The 18,992-nt window shown below is 52.3% G+C and overlaps 2 protein-coding genes across 2 annotated transcripts; both read left to right on the top strand.

Moving 5' to 3' along the window:
* The first annotated feature begins 5,350 nt into the window (after positions 1–5,350).
* LOC142595882 (olfactory receptor 14C36-like) lies at positions 5,351–6,310 on the top strand. Its single transcript, XM_075724732.1, has one exon. The coding sequence runs from the start codon at positions 5,351–5,353 to the stop codon at positions 6,308–6,310; it is 960 nt and encodes a 319-aa protein (XP_075580847.1).
* Positions 6,311–11,425: 5,115 nt separating this feature from the next.
* Positions 11,426–18,392, top strand: LOC142595841 (ubiquitin carboxyl-terminal hydrolase 42-like). Its single transcript, XM_075724686.1, has 11 exons — positions 11,426–11,527; positions 13,279–13,399; positions 13,840–13,938; positions 14,035–14,128; positions 14,275–14,342; positions 14,522–14,592; positions 15,053–15,135; positions 15,888–15,999; positions 16,388–16,528; positions 16,647–16,747; positions 18,305–18,392. Exons 1-11 carry the CDS (start codon positions 11,426–11,428, stop codon positions 18,390–18,392), a joined length of 1,080 nt encoding a protein of 359 aa, XP_075580801.1.
* Positions 18,393–18,992: the final 600 nt, after the last annotated feature.

The following is an 18,992-nucleotide window of genomic DNA, read 5'->3' on the forward strand; positions in this document are numbered from 1 at the left end:
GTCGGCAGGGTGGAAGCCTTGCATCTCTCTTCACAAGTCCTCTCTCCCTCCCCCTGTAAAAGCTCTGCAGCCTCAGGTGCTTCTGGGCTTGGAGGCACAATGAGCTGCATTCTTAAAGCTACCTCAGGCCTTGGTCTACAGAGAGGGGGTTTGGTCTTGGTTTTGGTTTGGTTTCTTTTTTTTTTCATACGCATATCCCTGTATGAACTTCGAAGCAGAACCTGGATCTGTGTGTGGCAGGAATAAATCACTGGAAAGCTTGCCAATTCTTGTTGCACAGTAAAGCAGCAAAACTAAAATGAGTGAGACTTTTTTGAAAAGAAGACGCACAAAATCTTATGCTTTGTGTATTTCTTCATTGTCTTGTTCTTATGTTCGCTGTCATTCTACACTTGCAAATTTGTGCTGCTGTCCTGCTGTTCCTGCAGCCAAAGCAAGCAAGTGGATCCTTTTTGGTTTAGTATGACTATTTCAGTAAGTGCAGGGATCTCTGGTTGGTGTTTGTCCTTAGAGGCTGCAGAAATGCAGAGTCATGCCCATTGTTTTAGTGCAGTCAAGCACAGCTGTGATCCTTCCTGGCTGAACTTTGAGTTTAGCCAAGCCATTGGGTTTTAGGAAACCACTGGAATTTATATGCAGCACTGCAGCAGTGAGATTAGCCTTTTCCTGCTATTTTCTGTCCCCTTTCCCACTTGCTCTGTGTTCGTTTCTGTTTAGTCTTCTGTTGGAAGTGGGAGTTAATACATTGACTGTCAGTTCTGGGTTTTGGGGTTTGTCTTTTCTTCTTCTGGTTTTTTTTTTTCCCAATTCTTCTGCATTATTATCTTTGGGTTGTATCCAAGTTGCATACATCGCCTGAGGATGGAAACATTTACCCTGCTCCTGGGAGCAGGGAGGGCTCAGGAGCATATCTGAAATGCTTGTACCCCAGGGCAGGCAGTGTGAGAAACAACCAAGCTGAACTGGAAGCCTGGGTCCGTTCCCAGAGCTAGGATATCATTGGTATCAGTGAGACTTGGTGGGGCAGCTGGGTGTCAGCTACAGCTGCTCACATGCTGGAGTGCAGGGCAGTCCCGGGAGAAAAGCGGGAGCCAGGCACGTGCGTTGCATTTGCTGAGCAGGGCTGGGTCCCTGGAGGGCAGAGAGCAGTGGCTTGAAGAATGGCAGCCTCAAAGGGCGTGCAAGGTGCGGGAGCTTCCTGCTGCCACCCTGGCTTGTGGGGATAGAGCTGAGGCACCCAGCCGAGTGCAGCCTGGTCCCTAGGATGGCAGGGCAGGCTCTGCCTGAAAGTGGAAGAGCTGCTCTCAGGGCCCTTGAGGCGTAGCATGGCTTCATGGGCACCAGAGCTGGGCCCCAAACCAACTGGCTCAAGGCTGCTTTGGATTTTGGAATGGACCTGAAGGTGGTGCCCAGTATCTGCTCAGAGCAGACAGAAAGCGGCCTTAGAGCAGACAGCTTGTCTCCTGTGGATACTCTGCTGTTGCAGCCCCAGATTTTGCAGGTGGTTAAGGGGGATGGATGTGAGAGGTGGCCACGCTGGACAGCAAATTGAAGGAGGAGTTGGGGTCTTTTTGGGGAGAGGAATCTGGCAGGGACAGCAGTACCCAGGAAACCCCATCAGTAATGGCATGGAAGTCCAAGAAGACCTAGCTAACAGCACCTGAAACACCACATCTGTTCCCAGGTGTGGCAAACGTGGGAGGAAGGGGGAAAAATAAGCAGGGGTAGGTGCGTTGTTTGGGAGGGGACACGGGCGCAGAAAGGCAGGAGCCAAGGAAGCTGAGGGGATGTACAAGCATGGAAAAAGGAGAGAAGTGGGGATCAAGGATCCAGCTGCTGCTTGGTTTGCTGGTTTGACTGAGCCCTGCACCTAATCCCCACAGCCCGTCCGACCTTCTTTTGGAGGGCGATTCCAAATCCTTTTGTGCGTGGCCCCACTCTGTGTACCCGGTGCGGGGGTGGGTGCAGAGGCCTGGCTGCTAGCAGTGGCAGAAGGGAGCACAGGGCATGGGGACCCAGCAGCTGGAAACACCGAGTGTCCAGGGCCAGGTACTGCTGGAGCGCTGTGTGTGTGCAATTCACGAGTGAACTTGAAGCTGGACGAGCTGGCGAGCAAAGAGGAGAGACCCTTTCAGTCATGTGGATGGCATGTGGCTGCAGCACGGGTACACAGGGTTATATGTTGTTATTATTATTAATACCGCTACGACTATTTTACTTAATTTATTTCAATTATTAAATTGTTCTTATCTCAACGCACGAGTCTTCTCACTTTTAACCTTCCAAATCTCTCCCCATCCCACCGGGCATGGGGAGTGAGCGAGCATCTGTGTGGTGCTTAGTTGCTGCCCAGGGTTAAACCACCACACTCTGTGAGCTGCTCCCTTAGAGCCTGCAGTCACCTGCAAGTGTCTGGGGCCACCTCCTGAAGCCCAAATGTCGCCAGGTGTTTGTGCCTGAACAGCTCCCTCCTGGCCTCCATCTCCATTATCGCCATGGGAGCTGAGACAAGGAGCTCCCACGCAGGTACCCATGTTGTGCCCACCTGAAGTGAGGCAGGAGGAATCCCCCCTCCTGTGGGTTTGTGGCAGGCATGGGAGGGAGCTGAGAGCCCTTGCAGCCCCAGGACTAAACACTCACAACAGGGCGTGAATTCCTTCCCTCGGGAGGGCTAAAGGAGATCCCTGCCTGTCACTGCCTGGGTAGTGCTCCCTAAAGATGCACTGAGAAAAGGTGATTCTTGGACCTAAATCTTTCTCTTGTAAGAGAAATTACACTGCTGGAAGTAAGAGTCTCTCCCCAGCTGCAGGAGGGAGCATCAGTGATGGCTTCAGGCTGTGTCACAGCAGGTTCCCCTGCAGCCCCAGGGACAACACAAGGCAGCCCAGAGGGGCAGAGCAAGGGCTGCCTTGGGCTGGTGCTGTGCTGCTGAGCTGGGCCGGGCTGCTGGGACGCAGGCAGCTCCTGGCAAGTGGGCAGCGCTGCAGAGAGACAGCTCTGCCCAGGAGCAGCTCCTGTGCCAAGCGCAGCAGGGCTGAGGGCAGTGCCTGCAGGCAGGGAGGGGAGAGGAGGGAGGCAGACAGGGGTTAAAGGCAGTGTGGGGTGGGAGGGTGCTGAGAGCTCACTGCGGGAGAGATCTTCACTGCCCTCTGCATGGTAAGACTCTGGGTGTAGGGAAACACAGGTGGTGTTCCTGGAGGGATATCCAAACGCTGGTACATGCCACAGCAAATACGACCTTTCAGGAGGACTCTCAGGGTTTCTCTAGTGCAGAGGAGGAGGAGGTGCTGCAGAGCAGGGCTTCCCTGCTGTACCATCAGGACAGGGCATGACGGCTGCCTTCTGCAAGGGATGGCTCCAGGGTTTTGAAGAGAGGTGTGCAGCCAGGGGTGCCCAGGGCTGTCCTTGCGAGCAGGGTCCCTGCACCCCAGGGTGCTGTGTGCCGGGGCAGGGACTCTGCCGCCTGCCAGGGTCAGCTCTCAGCCTGCCCAAGCAGCTCTCCACAGTGCTGCAGGGAGAAGCTGAGGGTGGTAGGAGGGACCCCCAGCAAGGCTGGGTCCTTCTGCTGTCCAGAGTGTTCAGCATGGGTCAGGGCTGCTCAGACTCCTACATCACCTGCAGGATATTTGCAGAAGGTCAGTTTAAAGATGGATGTCAAGGTAGGGGATTACCTGAAAGGGTAGAAATTTGTCCTTTTTCTCTTCTCAGTTGGCTGTGTGGGCAGTGGGAGATGGGAATGTATTTCTGTGCTCTGGAGTAGGCAGTGAGAGCCCAGTTCTCATCAGGACTTGTCTGAGCTGCTCCTTGGTCCCTGCACACCCCCAGAGATGTCCCTGGGCAGTGCCCTGCTGCCAGGAGGGGTGTGCAGGGCAGAGCTGAGCACACAGCGCGTGGGACGGGCTCTGTGAGCATGAAGAGGGAGGAGACGTGGGGAGAGAGAAACAGGTCCTGGCCAAGAAGAGCTGCAGGCAGCAGAGAGGTGGGCAGGGAGGCAGAGAGACCTGCTGGCAGAAATGCCGTGGCAGGAGGCATTCACGCATCTCCCTGCCATCCCCTGCAGTGCAGGCGCTTTCCCGGGAGCAAGCCCCTGCTCTCCTCACTCACACAGCACAGCCCCTGCCCTTCCTATCATGGGGACATGCTCAGGAGTTGCCCTTGCAGCAGCCTGACCACCAAAGAGGAGAAACACTCAAGTGTGTGACTGTGCCTCCCTCCCCTGCCTCCCTTGCAAGGCCTCATTTGGCATCTCCTCCTCTTCTCCCTGCTGCCCTTACAGTTCTGACTGTCACACTCACTGGGGTGTGGGGGTGAGGATTCAAGTGCAGCTCAGACACCAGCGCTGTCATGCACCTGTGTCCATGGAGGAAAAGCACCCAACTCGCCCCCTGTTAACCTTCGGGGCTCTGGGTGCTGCAGTGTGTGCGGCTGGCAGGGATCTCACCCTCTCTTCAGGACGTAAGGAATTGAGGAGAGGTGAGTCTTTCCTTGGGAGGTGCTGCTGGGCTGCAGGCTGCCCTCCCGCAGGGCACAGCTCTCCCATGGCCTCTCTCTGTTGCGCAGGAGCCCCATGGAGAAGCCAGCGGGGTGCTAAGGCCCTTGAAATGCTGCTGGGCGGCTGCATGCCGGCAGCTGTAATGAGCCCTCTGCGTCCCTGCTCGGCAGGGCAGAGCTGAGATCCTCCGCAGGTACCAGGAGATGAGCTGAGGGCCTTGGCCATCTGCCCTTGGAAACGGGATTCCTCTGCTCCCAGCAGTGTCCTGGTTCTTTTGGGGGAAGAGCCGAGGGCGATAGTCGTGCCGCTGAAAGAGCTGCCAGCACAGGGAGCTGAGATCAGGGCTGATGCACAGAGCGGCTGTCCTCACTCGGCACTAAGGGACCCTCCCCTGGCCTCTCAGGACCCACACGGTTTCCCTTGCAGGGCAGCAGGAATGCCAGGGGTTTCTGCAGTAGAAACACTCCTCAGCTGTGGTGGGGCAACCAGAGCAGAAGAGACAAAACAAAATCCCCACAGCTCCGCTCTGCACCCGGGTGAATCTGGAACAATAATGCTGAAAATCTCTTTGATATCACAAGTGGTTTTAATCAGACATGACCCCGTGTTCCTCTTTACCTACTGCTGTAGGGCAGGACTGAGTCCTGCAGAGCCCACAGCAGAGCCCCTGCTCCCTGGGGCACCCTCAGCCAGCACCAACCAGGGCTCGTGAACAGGACCTGCCAAAGGACCTCCTGAACAGAGAGAGGCAGTTTTGGGGGGGAGGTTCTATCAGAAATGGCTTTGATTCTGCTCAGAGAATTCTCTCCTGTCACCGTCTTTTCCCTCTTGGACAGTCCCCATGCCCAGAGGCAGCAGATGTCCAACAGCAGCTCCATCACTGAGTTCCTCCTCCTGGCATTCACAGACACACGGGAGCTGCAGCTCCTGCACTTCTGGCTCTTCCTGGGCATCTACCTGGCTGCCCTCCTGGCCAACGGCCTCATCATCACCGCCATAGCCTGCAACCACCGCCTCCACACCCCCATGTACTTCTTCCTCCTCAACCTCTCCCTCCTCAACCTGGGATCCATCTCCACCGCTGTCCCTAAAGCCATGGCCAATTCCCTGTGGGGTACCAGGGCCATCTCCTACTTGGGATGTGCTGCCCAACTCTTTCTGGTTGTCTTTTTCATCTCAGCAGAGTATTGTCTTCTCACCATCATGGCCTACGACCACTACGTTGCCATCTGCGAACCCCTGCACTACGGGACCCTGCTGGGTAGCAGAGCTTGTGTCCACATGGCAGCAGCTGCCTGGGGCACTGGGTTACTCTATGCTGTGCTGCACACAATCAATACATTTTCCATACCCTTCTGCCATGGCAATGCCTTGGACCAGTTCTTCTGTGAAATCCCCCACATCCTCAAGCTCTCCTGCTCATATGACTACCTCAGGGAAGTTGGACTTGTTGTGGTTGGTTGTTTTCTTTTTTTGGGATGTTTTGTTTTCATTGTGGTGTCCTATGTGCAGATCTTCAGGGCCGTGCTGCAGATCCCCTCTGAGCAGGGACGCCACAAAGCCTTCTCCACGTGCCTCCCTCACCTGGCCGTGGTCTCCCTGTTTGTCAGCACTGCCATGGTTACCTACCTGAAGCCCCCCTCCATCTCCTCCCCACCCCTGGACCTGGTGCTGGCAGTTCTGTACTCGGTGGTGCCTCCAGCAGTGAACCCCCTCATCTACAGCATGAGGAACCAGGAGCTCAAGGAGGCCATTAAGAAAGTGATTTCATGGATGATTTTCAACACTGATATATTTTCCGGTACTGTTCACAAATGATTCTCAGGGTGTCCCATTGCAGGCCTCTCTGTTGGTTTTTGTTTTAGCCATTTTGTTACCATTATCTGTATGGTTATTAGTGTTTATTATGTCTCTACAGAAATGTTTGGATTCATCTGATGCTGACTGAGTAATAAACCTGCTCTCTCTCACATAGATCTGATAGAAAAGTGAGTGTTTCTGGGATAGAGCTAACGCTCTCCTAGCATCTCTGTAATAAAATGGGATCTCCCTAGTGAACTAAATGAAGGGTGGGGTCTTCTCCCAGAGCTCATGTTAACAACAGGCTCCAGGAATTTCACCCCAAATGGGGCTTTTTCTCCTTGGAATTGGGAGAGGAAAGCTCATTGTCACACTGGTAGCAGTTAGAGACCAAGGGTTGAAATGTGCACTCACCCATTGGTATGTGCTGACAGTGGAGATGGTGAATGGTCGCTGAGGTACATACCCAGGGCTGTCCCCATGTGACAGGGAAGAAGACATCCTCCAGGAGGGGAATCTGGAGCTGCCTGGAGAGACTGGGGCTTCTCCAGGGAGAGTGTGTGCCTGGGGTGGGCAGTGACTGCAGCCCCACAAAGGGAGAGATCGCCCAAGCTGGAGTCACCCAAAGGGAAGGGGCAAAATCCAGGCGTCTGCAAGGAAACAAAGATGGAAATAACCCAACCCTACACAGAGCAGCTCCAACAGGCAACAGCACCGTTACAGCCCCCACACCACCAGCAGCACTCACACAGCCATGAGCAACACAAGTGGCCCCATCCCGGTGCCCCTCCAGGCTGATCTGCTGGGAAGGTTGCACGAGTGCTCTGTACGTTCCCGGCAGAACTCACCCGCGGGCTCACACAGCCCCACGGTGCCTCCACTGTGGGCCTGGCCGTTGGGTCTGCCCATACTCAGAGGTGTTGCCCACTTGGCAGTTCCAACCCTAACGCTAACCCTTAACCTGACCCCAACACCTAACACTAATCCTAACCCTAACCCTAACCCTAACCCTGCCCCAGCTCTCGCCGTGCCACGGAAGCAGGGCCGTGCTGTGCAGTGCCCCGGTGCCCCCGGGTCCTGTTGTGGGCCTCACCCGACAGCTGCTGGAAAAAAAAGTATGGACAAAAGGAAACCAAACAGGTCCCATCCCTGCACAATGACAGGGACACCCCTGACCCCCCACTGCCCCCCAGCCCAGCACGGGGGGGCCAGGGCTGCCCCCACACCCTGTGCTGGGGTGTTACAAATGCATCGGGGCTCTGCACGCCAGGGCAGGCCCCTGGTGTAGGGGGACACAACCGCAGCGTCGGGGCTGGGAGGGGCAGAGCTTTGGGGGTGCTGGGGGGAACCCCAAAGGGTTCTGCCCCAGCCCAGCCTTTGGGGATGGCCAGAGCCTGGGAGGGCAGATGGGGGAGTCCTGGGGTGCCCCCCTGCAGCAAAGACCCCCCCCAGGACTTGGGGTGTTACAGCCCCACCGCACCCCCCTCCCCAGGAACCCCCCACCCCGGTGCCCCCGCAGCAAGAATGAGCTGGGCACTACAAGAAATAAACTTTATTCTGGAGCCAGCCCCCCCGCCCCATCCCCCCGTCCTCCCTGTGCGGGCAGGGCCAGGCCCCGCTCCATGCAAGCCTGGGGCTGGCACCGCCACGTGCCCCCGCAGCCCCCACCCAGCCTGGGGCCTGGCCCACCTGGCGACCCCCGGACTCTAAAACTCTACCCATACCCCTCACCCTAAGCCCAAGCCCAAACCCTGACCCTAACCCTAACCCTAAAAACTAATACTATCCCTATCAGTAACACTAAGACTAACACTGACCCTAAACCTGACCCTAACCCTAATACTACCCCTATCCGTAACACTAAGACTAAGGCTGACCCTAAACCTGACCCTAACCCTAACCCTAACGCTGACCCTAAACCCTAAAGCTGATCCTAACAGTAATCCTAACCCTAAGCACTAAACCAAACAGTAAGCCCAACCACTAACTATAACCCTAACCCCCTAAACCTAAAACCCTAACCCTAACTCTAGCCCTAACCCTAACCCGCTAATGCTAACACTAACCCTGACCCCAACGCCAAACACTAATCCTAACCCTAATCATAACCCTACCCCTCCAACCCCCTAACCCTAAATACCTAAAACTAACATGTAACCCTAACTCTAAACGTTAAGCCTAAGCCTAACCCTACCACTAAGCTTAAAACCCTAACCCCCTAACACTAACCTGGATCCTTTACCCTATCCCTATCCCTAACACCTAATTCTTAACCCTAACCCTAAACGTAACCCTAACCCTAACCCTAACCTGGATTCTTACCCTATCCCTAACACCTAATTCTTAACCCTAACCCTAAACGTAACCCTAACCCTAACCCTAACCTGGATTCTTACCCTATCCCTAACACCTAATTCTTAACCCTAACACTAACCGTAACCCTAAAACCCTAACCCCCTAACCCTAATGTTAAACCTAACCCTAACTCTAAACATAAGCCTAAAACCCTAACCCCCTAACCCTAACGTTAATCTTAACCCTAACCCTAAACATAACCCTAAAACCCTAACTCCCAAACCTAAACCTAGCCCTAAACCTAGTCCAAAACATACCCCTAAACTTGACCCCTAGCCCTAACCCTCTAACCCTAACACTAACCTAACCCTAACCCATAACCTTAACCCTACCCCTAACACCTTACCCCTAACCCTAACCCCTAACCCTAAGCCCAAACCTAACCCCTAACCCTATCCCTAAACCAAACCCTAACCCCTAACCCTAACCCTAAGCCTAATGCCCTAAACCTAGTGCCTAACCCTAAACCTAGCCCTAAATCTAACCCTAAACTTATCCCTAACCCTGACACCTAACCCTAACACTAAACACAAACCCTAACCCCAACCCTAATCTTGACCTTAACCCTAACCCTAACCCTAACCCTAGCCCTAAATCTAACCCTAAACTTATCCCTAACCCTGACGCCTAACCCTAACACTAAACACTAACCCTAACCCCAACCCTAATCTTGACCTTAACCCTAACCCTAACCCTCACACTAACCCTAATCCTAACCCTAACCCCCTCACACTAACCCTAACACCATAATGCCCAAATCCTCATGCTAACCATAACCCTAACCCCAAACCCTAAACCTAACACTAACTGTAATCCCAACCCTAACTTCTAACCCTAACAATAAACCCTAACCCTAACTCTACACCTAACGAAACCCCTAACCCCTAATCGTAACACTAAGACCCAATGCTAACATTAACCCCAAACCATAACCCTATCCCTAACCGCTAACACTAACACTGACCCTAACCCAAACACTAATCCTAACCCTAACCCTAACCCTAACACTAACCCTAACCCTATCCCCAAACCAAACCCTAATGCTAAACCTAACCAAACCCCTAACACTAACCACTAACAGTAGCCTAACCCCTGACCCTAAGCCTAACCCTAACCCCCTAACCCTAACCCCTAACCCTAACACTAAACACGAGCCCTAACCCTAATCCCTAATCCTAACCCTAACCCTAACACCCTAACCCTAAAGCCCAAACCTTAATACTAACCCTAACCCTAAACCCTAAACCTAACCCTAACCCCTAACCCTAAGTCCTAACCCTAACCCTAAGACCCCAACCCCAAACCCTAAACCTAACCCAAAACCCTAAACCTAACCCTAACTGTAATCCTAAACCTAACTTCTAACCCTAACAATAACCCCTAACACTAATGACCCTAACCCTAACCCCTAACCCTAAGTCCTTACCTGAACAAAGTAATAAAATAATAAAATAGTAAGAAAATGAAAATAAAATAAATAATAAAAGTAATAATAATATACGAAGCAAGTGAGGCACAATGCAATTGCTCACAACCCACTGACCGATATCCAGACAGTTCCTGAGCAGCAATCGCTGCTCCCCGGCCAACCCCCCCCCAGTTTCTATACTGAGCATGACGCCCTATGGTATGGAACAGCCCTCTGGCCAGTTTGGGTCAGCTCTCCTGGCTCTGCCCCCTCACAGCTTCTTCTGCACCCGGCAGAGCATGGGAAGCGGAAAAGTCCTTGACTACCACAAACACTCCTGAGCAACAACTACAACATCAGTGTGCTATCAACACTATTCTCATGCTAAATCCAAACCACAGCACCACACCAGCTACTAGGGAGAAAACCAACTCTGGCCCAGCCAAAACCAAGACACCTAGTCAGGAGAAATGAGAGGTGCCGGGGCAGGAGGGACTGTGGGGCATGCAAAGGCTGGGGCAAACCCCAGCTGGGCATGGGCAAAAATAACTGCTCCAAGTGGGGCAGGGACGGGTAGAACGGCATGCCCCATGGGGGGCCAGGGGCACAAAGAGATGCCCTGAGCCAGACAGGGACAAAACCAAATGCCCCATACAGGACAGGGGCAAAACTAGCCACCCCAATTTGGGCAGGAGCACAAAAGGCCACCTGAGCAGGGCCAGAGTACATCCAGGCACCCTGTGTGGGGAAGGGGCAAAATGAGCCTCCACAAGCAAAAGAGGGGAAAAACCCAGCCGTCCTGAGAGGGACCTGATGAAAGCAAGCCCTGCGAGCAAGGCTGTAGGCAAACGGGATGCCTCAAGCAAAATATAGAAAGAGAAAAGCCTCCCTGAGTGGAGCAAGGGCAAAGCTAACTGCCCTGAGCTGAGCAGGAGCACAGCTAACTGCCCCAAGCAGGGCTGGCGAAAACCAGATGACGCCAGTGGGGCGAGGGCCAAAGCAGCCAGGTCAAGTGGGGCAGGAATAACAACCAGCTGCCGTGTTGGGACAGGAGCAATGCTCACTGCCCTCCCAGCGAGTCAAGGAGTTAAACCTGATGCTAAAGAGCTGTCCACGAATATTTTTCAGAGCTGCAGGGTGAGAGAGCAGCCGGCTGGGGGCCTGGAGCAAGCCAAAGTCAACCCAGGGCAGCTGCTGAAGGGGTTTCTTCGGTAGCGCTACTTCAGAGTCAGCCTGTGGCTGCATCTTGGGGGGCAGATACAATTCATTGCAAAGGAACCTGTAAGAGCCCAGGTGCTTTGCTACACGAGTCCCATGGACAAAGTCCTGTACCTAGGAAGAGTGGAAAAGAAACCCTCAGCAACCGGAACATGCCGGCCAAAGCTGTTCCAAAGCCGGCCAAAGCTGGCCAAAACAACCTTACAGCCCTGGCCAGGTTTGCATTCATCCGGCTGGTGCGGCTCGGGGAAGAGGTGGGAGCTCTGCCGATGGACGAACAGCCCTTCGCCAGCAGCGCATGGGGAAGGCCAGCGGCTGCCGGCTGCGGGAGGCGCCCGGGCCGTGGCAGACGCCCTGGTGCAGCCCCATGTCACAAAGGGTCGGTGATGCGGCACCCGCCTGGCGCTTGTGACCTCACCTGGCCAGGGCTTGGCATCCTGAGCAGCTGGCCAGCGAAAGCTAGTTGGGCTGAGCTGGCCTTCGGGATAACTTGGCTCATTCCTTCGCTACTTGCGTGCCTACTTTTTTCCAACCATTTCTTGTTTCCTGCCCACTTCTCCTCAACCTCCATCCTCTTTCAAAGGTAATTATGATTTGCCTTTCAGGACAGATCATAGAGGAGGTAGATACGGGATAAACGTATAGGCTGGTCTATACCTTCTGAGCTCTAGGCTGAGCTATTACACCTTTCTAGGCTGGCCAGGGCTATGGGTAGAGATCGTATTTGCTAATTCTTATTCCTTTACCGTATGCTAGGATAGGTAAGTAGGGGGGTGGCAGTGTAGTCGGAGGCATTGGGCTCAGCCTAGAAAGACAAGAAGCCCACCCTGACTGATGCGGTAGGAAGGGAGATGGAAAAGGAGCACGGCAAAGACAGCCGTTAAAGTAGCGGCCGAAAGCCGGTCACTCCTGCATACAGGGTGGGCAAGCGTGGGCTGGAGAGCCAGACAGCTCTGGTGCTAACGCTAGCAATGGGTAAGCAGCAGGTCCTCTTCAGAGAAGGTGACACGCAATGCAGTCTTTCCAGAGGGCCTGGGTAATTGCTGTCAGTTGGAGTCCGGTGACAGGGACAGGAGGGCCATCAGCCTGCAGCTCTGCAGCACTTACAAGTACCACTGAAACACTGCTGATGGCAGATGCTCTTCCGTGGGTTTAGTCTGGTGGTTTTCTAATCATTTTGTTGAGCTAAAATTATTTCTTTGCAATCAGGTGACAGGACTGGCATCGACCTTCTCTTTCTGGAGCACGTCCTGACATCCTTTGTCATCCCAAGCTTTCCCCTCTGTTCCTGAGAGGACCGATGGCTGCAATGGGGAATGACTCCTGTGAGTAACGGCTTCACCAGCAGCCTTGGACTTTGTGAATCCCCAAAGGCAACGGATGTGGCTGGTGCTCCTTCCCTCGGTGTTGATGGGCTGACAACCTAGCATGAATTCTGGGGCGTTTCCTGGTAGCAGCCAGACTTACCCAGGTGTTTTCGATCAGACACAGGAAAATGCATTTTATCACTCCTCTGCCACTACGTACAAGACTTGGAAAGATGACATTGCTCGTAGAAAGATCTGACATCAGTAGGGTTACCTTCTCTGCTAGGTACTTGCTTGTTTTCATCAACTTACAATCAGGAAAAGGGAAGACTTGACCTGATAATCCAATGCAAGGCTCTAGAGGGAAAGGAAGATAGCCCGAGGCACAGAAAGCAGAGCGGGGGTTTGTTGGACTTTCAGTAAGCAGAGGAACAGACTATTTTCCAAAACGGTTTCTTGACCAGTAATTGTCAGTGGCAGTGTTAGGCTTCCCCCAATGTTTCTGTGTTGGAGGTTAGAGCTGCTTTTCCTGGGAGCTTCTGTACAAACTCGACTTTTTAAATATGCTATTGTGCAACAGCATCAACTCATCTCTTTTCAAATACCATTTCCCTGCAGTCCTTGCCGAGGGAACGGCTCCCACACAAAGGGTCCTCTTTCCCCTGGAGAAGATTTGCATGGCCTGGCCGCAACGACAGAGAGCTGGAGCAGGACTCTACAACCTGGGCAATACGTGCTTCCTCAACTCCGTCCTGCAGTGCCTGACGTACACGCCCCCTCTCACCAACTACCTGCTCTCTCGTGAGCACAGCCAGTCATGTGAGGACTTTTAGGAACAGCTCCTTGTAAATCTGTTGGGCACTTCCCAAGGATTCTCACAATCTGGAATTTCATTTAGGAGAAAAGCAGCCCTTCTTTGTCAGCCCCCCAACTTGGTGTTCTTTGGACACTCAACCCTAGAAGCCTCTTGTCCTATCTAGGTGTGTTCACCTTCAGAAAGGCACCACTTTCTAGCCCCGGGTCTCGGACCCTAGTCCTGCAAGTTAAACCCTCTGTGCTTATTGCACAGAAAACTTCTGTCCGTTAAGCACCCCTCTGAAGAAAGCTTTCTATGCGCTAAAATGTCCTGGGCTTGTTGGGACATTGGCACTTTGGGAGGAGTGGAGACTGTCCTTATAACGTCATTAGGTTTCCCAGTGCTATGGCTATTTTGCTAACCTGAGAAGCTTGCTTCCCTCCCTCCGGCCCACCCTCTTCAGGTTGTCAGCAAGGCTTCTGCATGATGTGCGTAATGGAAGCGCATGTTCACAAGGTCCTGCATTCCTCAGCCAGTGCCATCCAGCCGAGGGCTGTCGCCAGTGTCCTCACACGTAAGTCATTTCAGGTGCTTTGACATGGTTCCTTCCCTTCTTGTAGGACAGAACTAGTAACTTCTTCTTTCTTAGGAATAGGAGAACACTTTGAGCTTGGCGTGCAGGAAGATGCCCACGAGTTTTTATGCTATACTGTTGATGCCATGCAGAGAGCTTGCCTGAGTGGAAGCAACCAGTAAGCACAAGCAAATTACCTTTTCAATGTTCCTGAGCCCTTTGGACTCCTTGATGTACTCCCACCAAGGAAACCCTGCGCCCAGGGTTTTCCGACCAAGAAAACTCTTGGAAGAGATAACTCTCTGCCTTACCATTTGTTTCCAGCTTGGACAGCTCTTCTCAAGGAACTACCATCGTCCAGCAAATATTTGGGGGCTTTCTGAGATCAAGAGGTACTTTTTAAAAATATTACTGTTCTTAGAATGTTCTGTGGCTCTCTCTCTGTTTGTGGTAAACAGCTTCTAGTACGCCGCAGTATGTCCCGTGTGTCTAAAGTGGTATGTGTTGGTCGGTGAAATGGGCAGAGTCAGTCTCCTTCCCAGCCTGATAAGCATTTCTCTTTGCCTTCCAGTAACGTGCTTGAGTTGCAAAGCCGTTTCCGACACCTACGAGGCATTCCTTGATATTCCTTTGGATATCAAGGTAAAGAAGTTTGGAAATTGTGGTGCAAAATGTTTCCAGGTCCCTGCAGGAGGCTAGTTTATCTCCAGTGAACTCTGCTGACTTCAACCTGTGGGCTGTGACCTCACAAGAGCTTGGTGGTGGATGGGGAGGGAACTGGACTTGTGTGCTCCTTCTGGGGAAGCCCTGTAAATGGTCTCCCTGTGCTGGGTGCTGGGTGTCAGCTGAGCAAAGAGTAAGGATGGTACCTACAGCCATGATGACACTGTCATACCACCCTGCTTCGCACTCCCTCAATACGTGTCAGATTGCTGGATGGATGGGGTCGATTGCTTGTGTTATTTTTGACCTGTACCATGGACAACTCTGGTACCACCCAGGGGTAGCTGCTTCTTGGGACAACGCTGGTACTACACGGGTAGCTATGTCTTGGGATTTTGAATTTCCAGGAGCTTAGTGCTCTCCTTTCTTTCTCATCCAGGCAGCCTCCTCTGTCACTGGAGCTCTGGAAGACTTTGTCAAACCTGAGCAGCTGGATGGTGAAAATGGCTACAAATGCAGCAAGTAAGATTATTACTAATGACATCTTCCCAGCAGATACTGGGTTACGGGATAGCATGTCTCGAAGCACTAGTTCTGTTTTGACTTAATTGAGAAACCCAGTCATGAGGCAGCTGGGGTTTTTTTCTTTTCTTTTTCTTCCCCATACAACTAATCCACCTGAACAACCTGGAACTTGGAAAATAATGCATTTGTTTCTAAGACAGGTAATTTCTTTCCCTTCTGCCTGAATATTTGGAAAGCTCTGATGAGAATTTGATTCCTGGCATTGTCTGCCCTGGAAGTGGTCAACCTCCCTAGCTATGAAGCTGCCCACTGAACTACCCCTATGCCCAGAAGGACAAAGACACGTCCCGTGGGCAGTGGTGAGCTGAAGCAAGGAGGAGCTCTGGACAGGCATTTGGCAACAGCAGCGTCTTCAAGAAAGCAATCAACAGTTTCATTTCCAAGGCTTTTTGGATGCTTGCGTCTCTGTCCAGGAGACCTCAGTCCTCGGAGCAGTAGCAGCCCCCACTGGCTCTCTGAATGCTGTCAAGCCTAGTTCTTGTCTTGTAGACTGCGGGCTGCTGCTCTCCAAAGGGAGCCAGCCTAGACCAAAGCTACCTTCACTGAGAGCGTGCGGACTGAAGGGGTGTGGAATGCAAACACGTGCATACGATAGTTGAGCAAAACAAGCCTTAACTCAACCATCCATGGATGGGGGGCGGAGTGGGGAGAAGACAGGCTGCAACAGTTGGGTCTGTGCTTGTTTCAAGGTGTGAACAGCTGGCCACTGCGTCCAAGAGCCTTACAATACATCGTTCCTCCAATGTCCTGACAGTGTGCCTGAAGAGATTTGATGCTTTCTCTGGCAGAAAGATTAGCAAGGTATGTTTACAAGTGCACTGCAACTTTGTCTGCTTGGAAGGAGACCTTTCCTGAGGGACAATCCTTTTTTGGAAGTTGTTCGTGTTTGCACGACAGCTATTGAGTGCAGCCATCTAAGGAAAATCAGTGCAATAGCTATGCCTCGCTCTTTCCCTTGTGGTAAGAGGGAAGTTCCAATGTGAAGATAAGCACCTACTGCGCTCGTGAAGAGCTGGTTTGGCTGAGAATGGTTTTCTGCCACCTCAATGATGAAATGGCAACACCTGGTTTTGATGAACCCAGAAGATCTATTTCTATACCTCTAGCCTGTGGTTGGTGACAAAGTTTTCTCAGGCTGCTTCCTAAAGACTCTCAGGATAATTTGTGAGTCTTCTTGGTGTCCCTTTAGGTTGTGAAGTATCCAGAATATTTGGACCTTGGCGCATACATGTCTCAGGCGGGTGGAGAACCGCTCCTCTATTCCTTGTATGCCGTCCTGGTACACGAAGGTTCTGGCTGTCAGGCAGGACACTATTACTGCTTCGTGAAGGTAAAAGTCAGCTCTGTGATTTGCGTTGGTGTATTGTGTCCTGCAGTGGTGTTCTGTCTGTGGTTTTGTTTTAAAACCCCTGCAGTTCATCTGAAGAGAGCGTTGCCTTTCTTTGCAGGCCAGCAATGGACGGTGGTACAAGATGAATGATGACTCTGTAGGTCTTTGTGACATCAAGACGGTTCTCCGCCAGCGTGCATATTTACTCTTCTATGCCAGGTAATAACAAGCGTGAAGGGGTGCTCAGAATACACTCCCGCTCCTGTTACTGCTCTTGTTGTTGTTGTTGTTCTCCTCCAGTGGGTTTTGCTTTCTGTCCTGGGAAAGAATGACTGTTTGTCTCGTTCAGTTCTCTCTGTTCTGCTCCTTTCTTCTCCCTCCTTGTCTGGCACTAAACTGTTGTGCTTGTGCAACTTGCTGGCTGTGTGCTCTCTGAGACTGACTAGCTGTGACAAGAGGTGAAAGGGAGGCCTGAGAGGGCACAAAGATGAGTTAGTGCTTGGAAAGGGACAGACATGGCTGGAAGACCATGATCTAATTTCCAGCTTCTAGTTCTCGTTCAGTCTTCTGCGTGCCTTATCAAGTGCTGCCGGAAAATGATAGGATGAGACTGAAGCCACGAGGAGGCTGCAACAACAGCCCTAGGCTAAGATCACCGTTGTTTCTCCAGGCACCATGATTTGACCCCTGGAGCAGGCACTGAATGCCAGGAGACAAAGAGCATTTCCGTGGCAAAGCTGGGTCAGGTGCTGAAGAGTCCATTTTCTGGAGGCACCGTAGCACTGAGGAATCACGAACGCAGACAAAACAGGCAGAGGATCCAAGGGAAGAGAAAAATGCAGGACTCTGCAGGGACTCCCCCTCAGCACTGCAGCGGGAAGAGAGCGCGCTCTGACACCAAGCAGGGGAAGAAGCTGAACAGAAGCCAACCAGACTGTCTGCCTCCCAGGTGGAGGCACGCTTGCCGCGCAGAAATACAGAAGCACACTCGCCATCAGCTGGTGCGCGGCACTGGGAACCTGTGCAGCTCTTCCCACGGGGAGAACAGCAGCCCTGAGAATGGCAGAAGCTCAGGAGGGGAAGCTGTGCACGGCTCAAGTGACCACAGAGCAGACTCGCATTCTGCTTCGGTAGGTGAGCAGCAGCCACGGAAATCCTCACTTGAACAGCGTGTGCTCCCACCGGTGCCAGTTCACCCAGAGTCTGCAGGCTCTTGCCAGGCAAATGAAAAACAAAGATGCAGAAAGAGGAAACTGTCCTGTGCAGAGCGGGGTGAACGTGTGCCCGAAAGTAAGCGGCAAAAGTCAGAAGCGAGCATTCTGGTGATCCGGAATCGCGAAAGAAATGCAAGAAATGCAAGAAGAAAGAGAAATCCAAAGAGAACTCTGGAGAGGAGCACGCAGAAGTAAGCAATGTTTGCAGCATCACCAGCAAATGTTGCCTCACTCTTGCCAGGTGTTTCAGGCGATCAAAACAATAAAATTGCCATCATAACCAGACCCAGTCCTGAGTGGTGCTTCTGATTTCTGTAGAGTGTTTGACCATGCAAGAAAGAACAGAGGGGTTCAGGGTGTTTTTGAAATTGTGTAACTCGAGACTTCCTTTATGAAAGCACCCTTGTGATCCAGAAGGGTGGAAGCTTTCTACACCTGCTGAGCATATTAAATTAGCATGTAGAGATCTCAGGGAAAAAAATGCCCAGGAACAAAGCATCTCCAGTGCTGCTCGATTAGAGGCTCAGGTCACCTGCGTGTGATTCACGTTGTCTTCTCCCAGGTGTGACATCTGGTGCAAGAGACACAAGGAAACCAAGGCATTACAAGCATTGCCACTGACGGTCCCTCCAACAGGGTCATCTTGTTAAGACGATGGGTTTCCACTCTTTTTACTCCTTGTTTTGGTGAAGAAGCTGGTTTCCTGGCAAACCTGGGCAGTGGAGTCTGAGTAAAAAAGACAACGCTTCACCCTGAAGATGCTTCTGCAGTGTCCCACAAGAGCTGCAGTTCATACGCCTTCTGGCCTCTTTCCAAGCCTGTCGCAAGGCGTTCTACATATGAAATCAGTTTCTGAGGCATAACCAAGGCAGAAATGTGTAGGCATTTCTCCTCGCACAAAGTATAAACCACCTAGCTCCCAAGCCTGCCATGACTCACTGCAAAAGGCGCGAAAGTGCTTCTCCATCAGCATCGGTTTTCATCTCCAAATGCCACCGCTTGGGACTACCATGACCTCTAGAAATCGAATCCAGCGAGAGAGGCGTTGGGAATGGGGATGTGAGCAGGAACAGGGTCCAGGTGAGCCGCCAAGCACAGGAAAGATCTTTCCTGGCAGCAGTCATCCTCGGGTGACCTGTGTAAAAGTCAGTTCTTTGCTGGCCTAGGAGAGAGGCAAGGACACCTTAGCACAGAATTACCAAGGGAATTTGTTCTCTTTATTTAGCTATGCATATTGCACCTGCATAAAG

Source organism: Pelecanus crispus, chromosome 23 (genome assembly GCF_030463565.1).
Source record: "Pelecanus crispus isolate bPelCri1 chromosome 23, bPelCri1.pri, whole genome shotgun sequence".
Taxonomy (NCBI): domain Eukaryota; kingdom Metazoa; phylum Chordata; class Aves; order Pelecaniformes; family Pelecanidae; genus Pelecanus; species Pelecanus crispus.

Excerpts from the sequence above, each read along its gene's own strand:
- LOC142595882 (XM_075724732.1), top strand. The coding sequence starts at position 5,351 with ATGTCCAACAGCAGCTCCATCACTGAGTTCCTCCTCCTGGCATTCACA.
- LOC142595841 (XM_075724686.1), top strand. The coding sequence starts at position 11,426 with ATGCCGGCCAAAGCTGTTCCAAAGCCGGCCAAAGCTGGCCAAAACAAC. Across the intron at positions 11,528-13,278 it reads TGGTGCGGCTCGGGGAAGAG|AGAGCTGGAGCAGGACTCTA; the intron begins GTGGGAGCTCTG and ends CCGCAACGACAG. Across the intron at positions 16,529-16,646 it reads ACTATTACTGCTTCGTGAAG|GCCAGCAATGGACGGTGGTA; the intron begins GTAAAAGTCAGC and ends CTTTCTTTGCAG.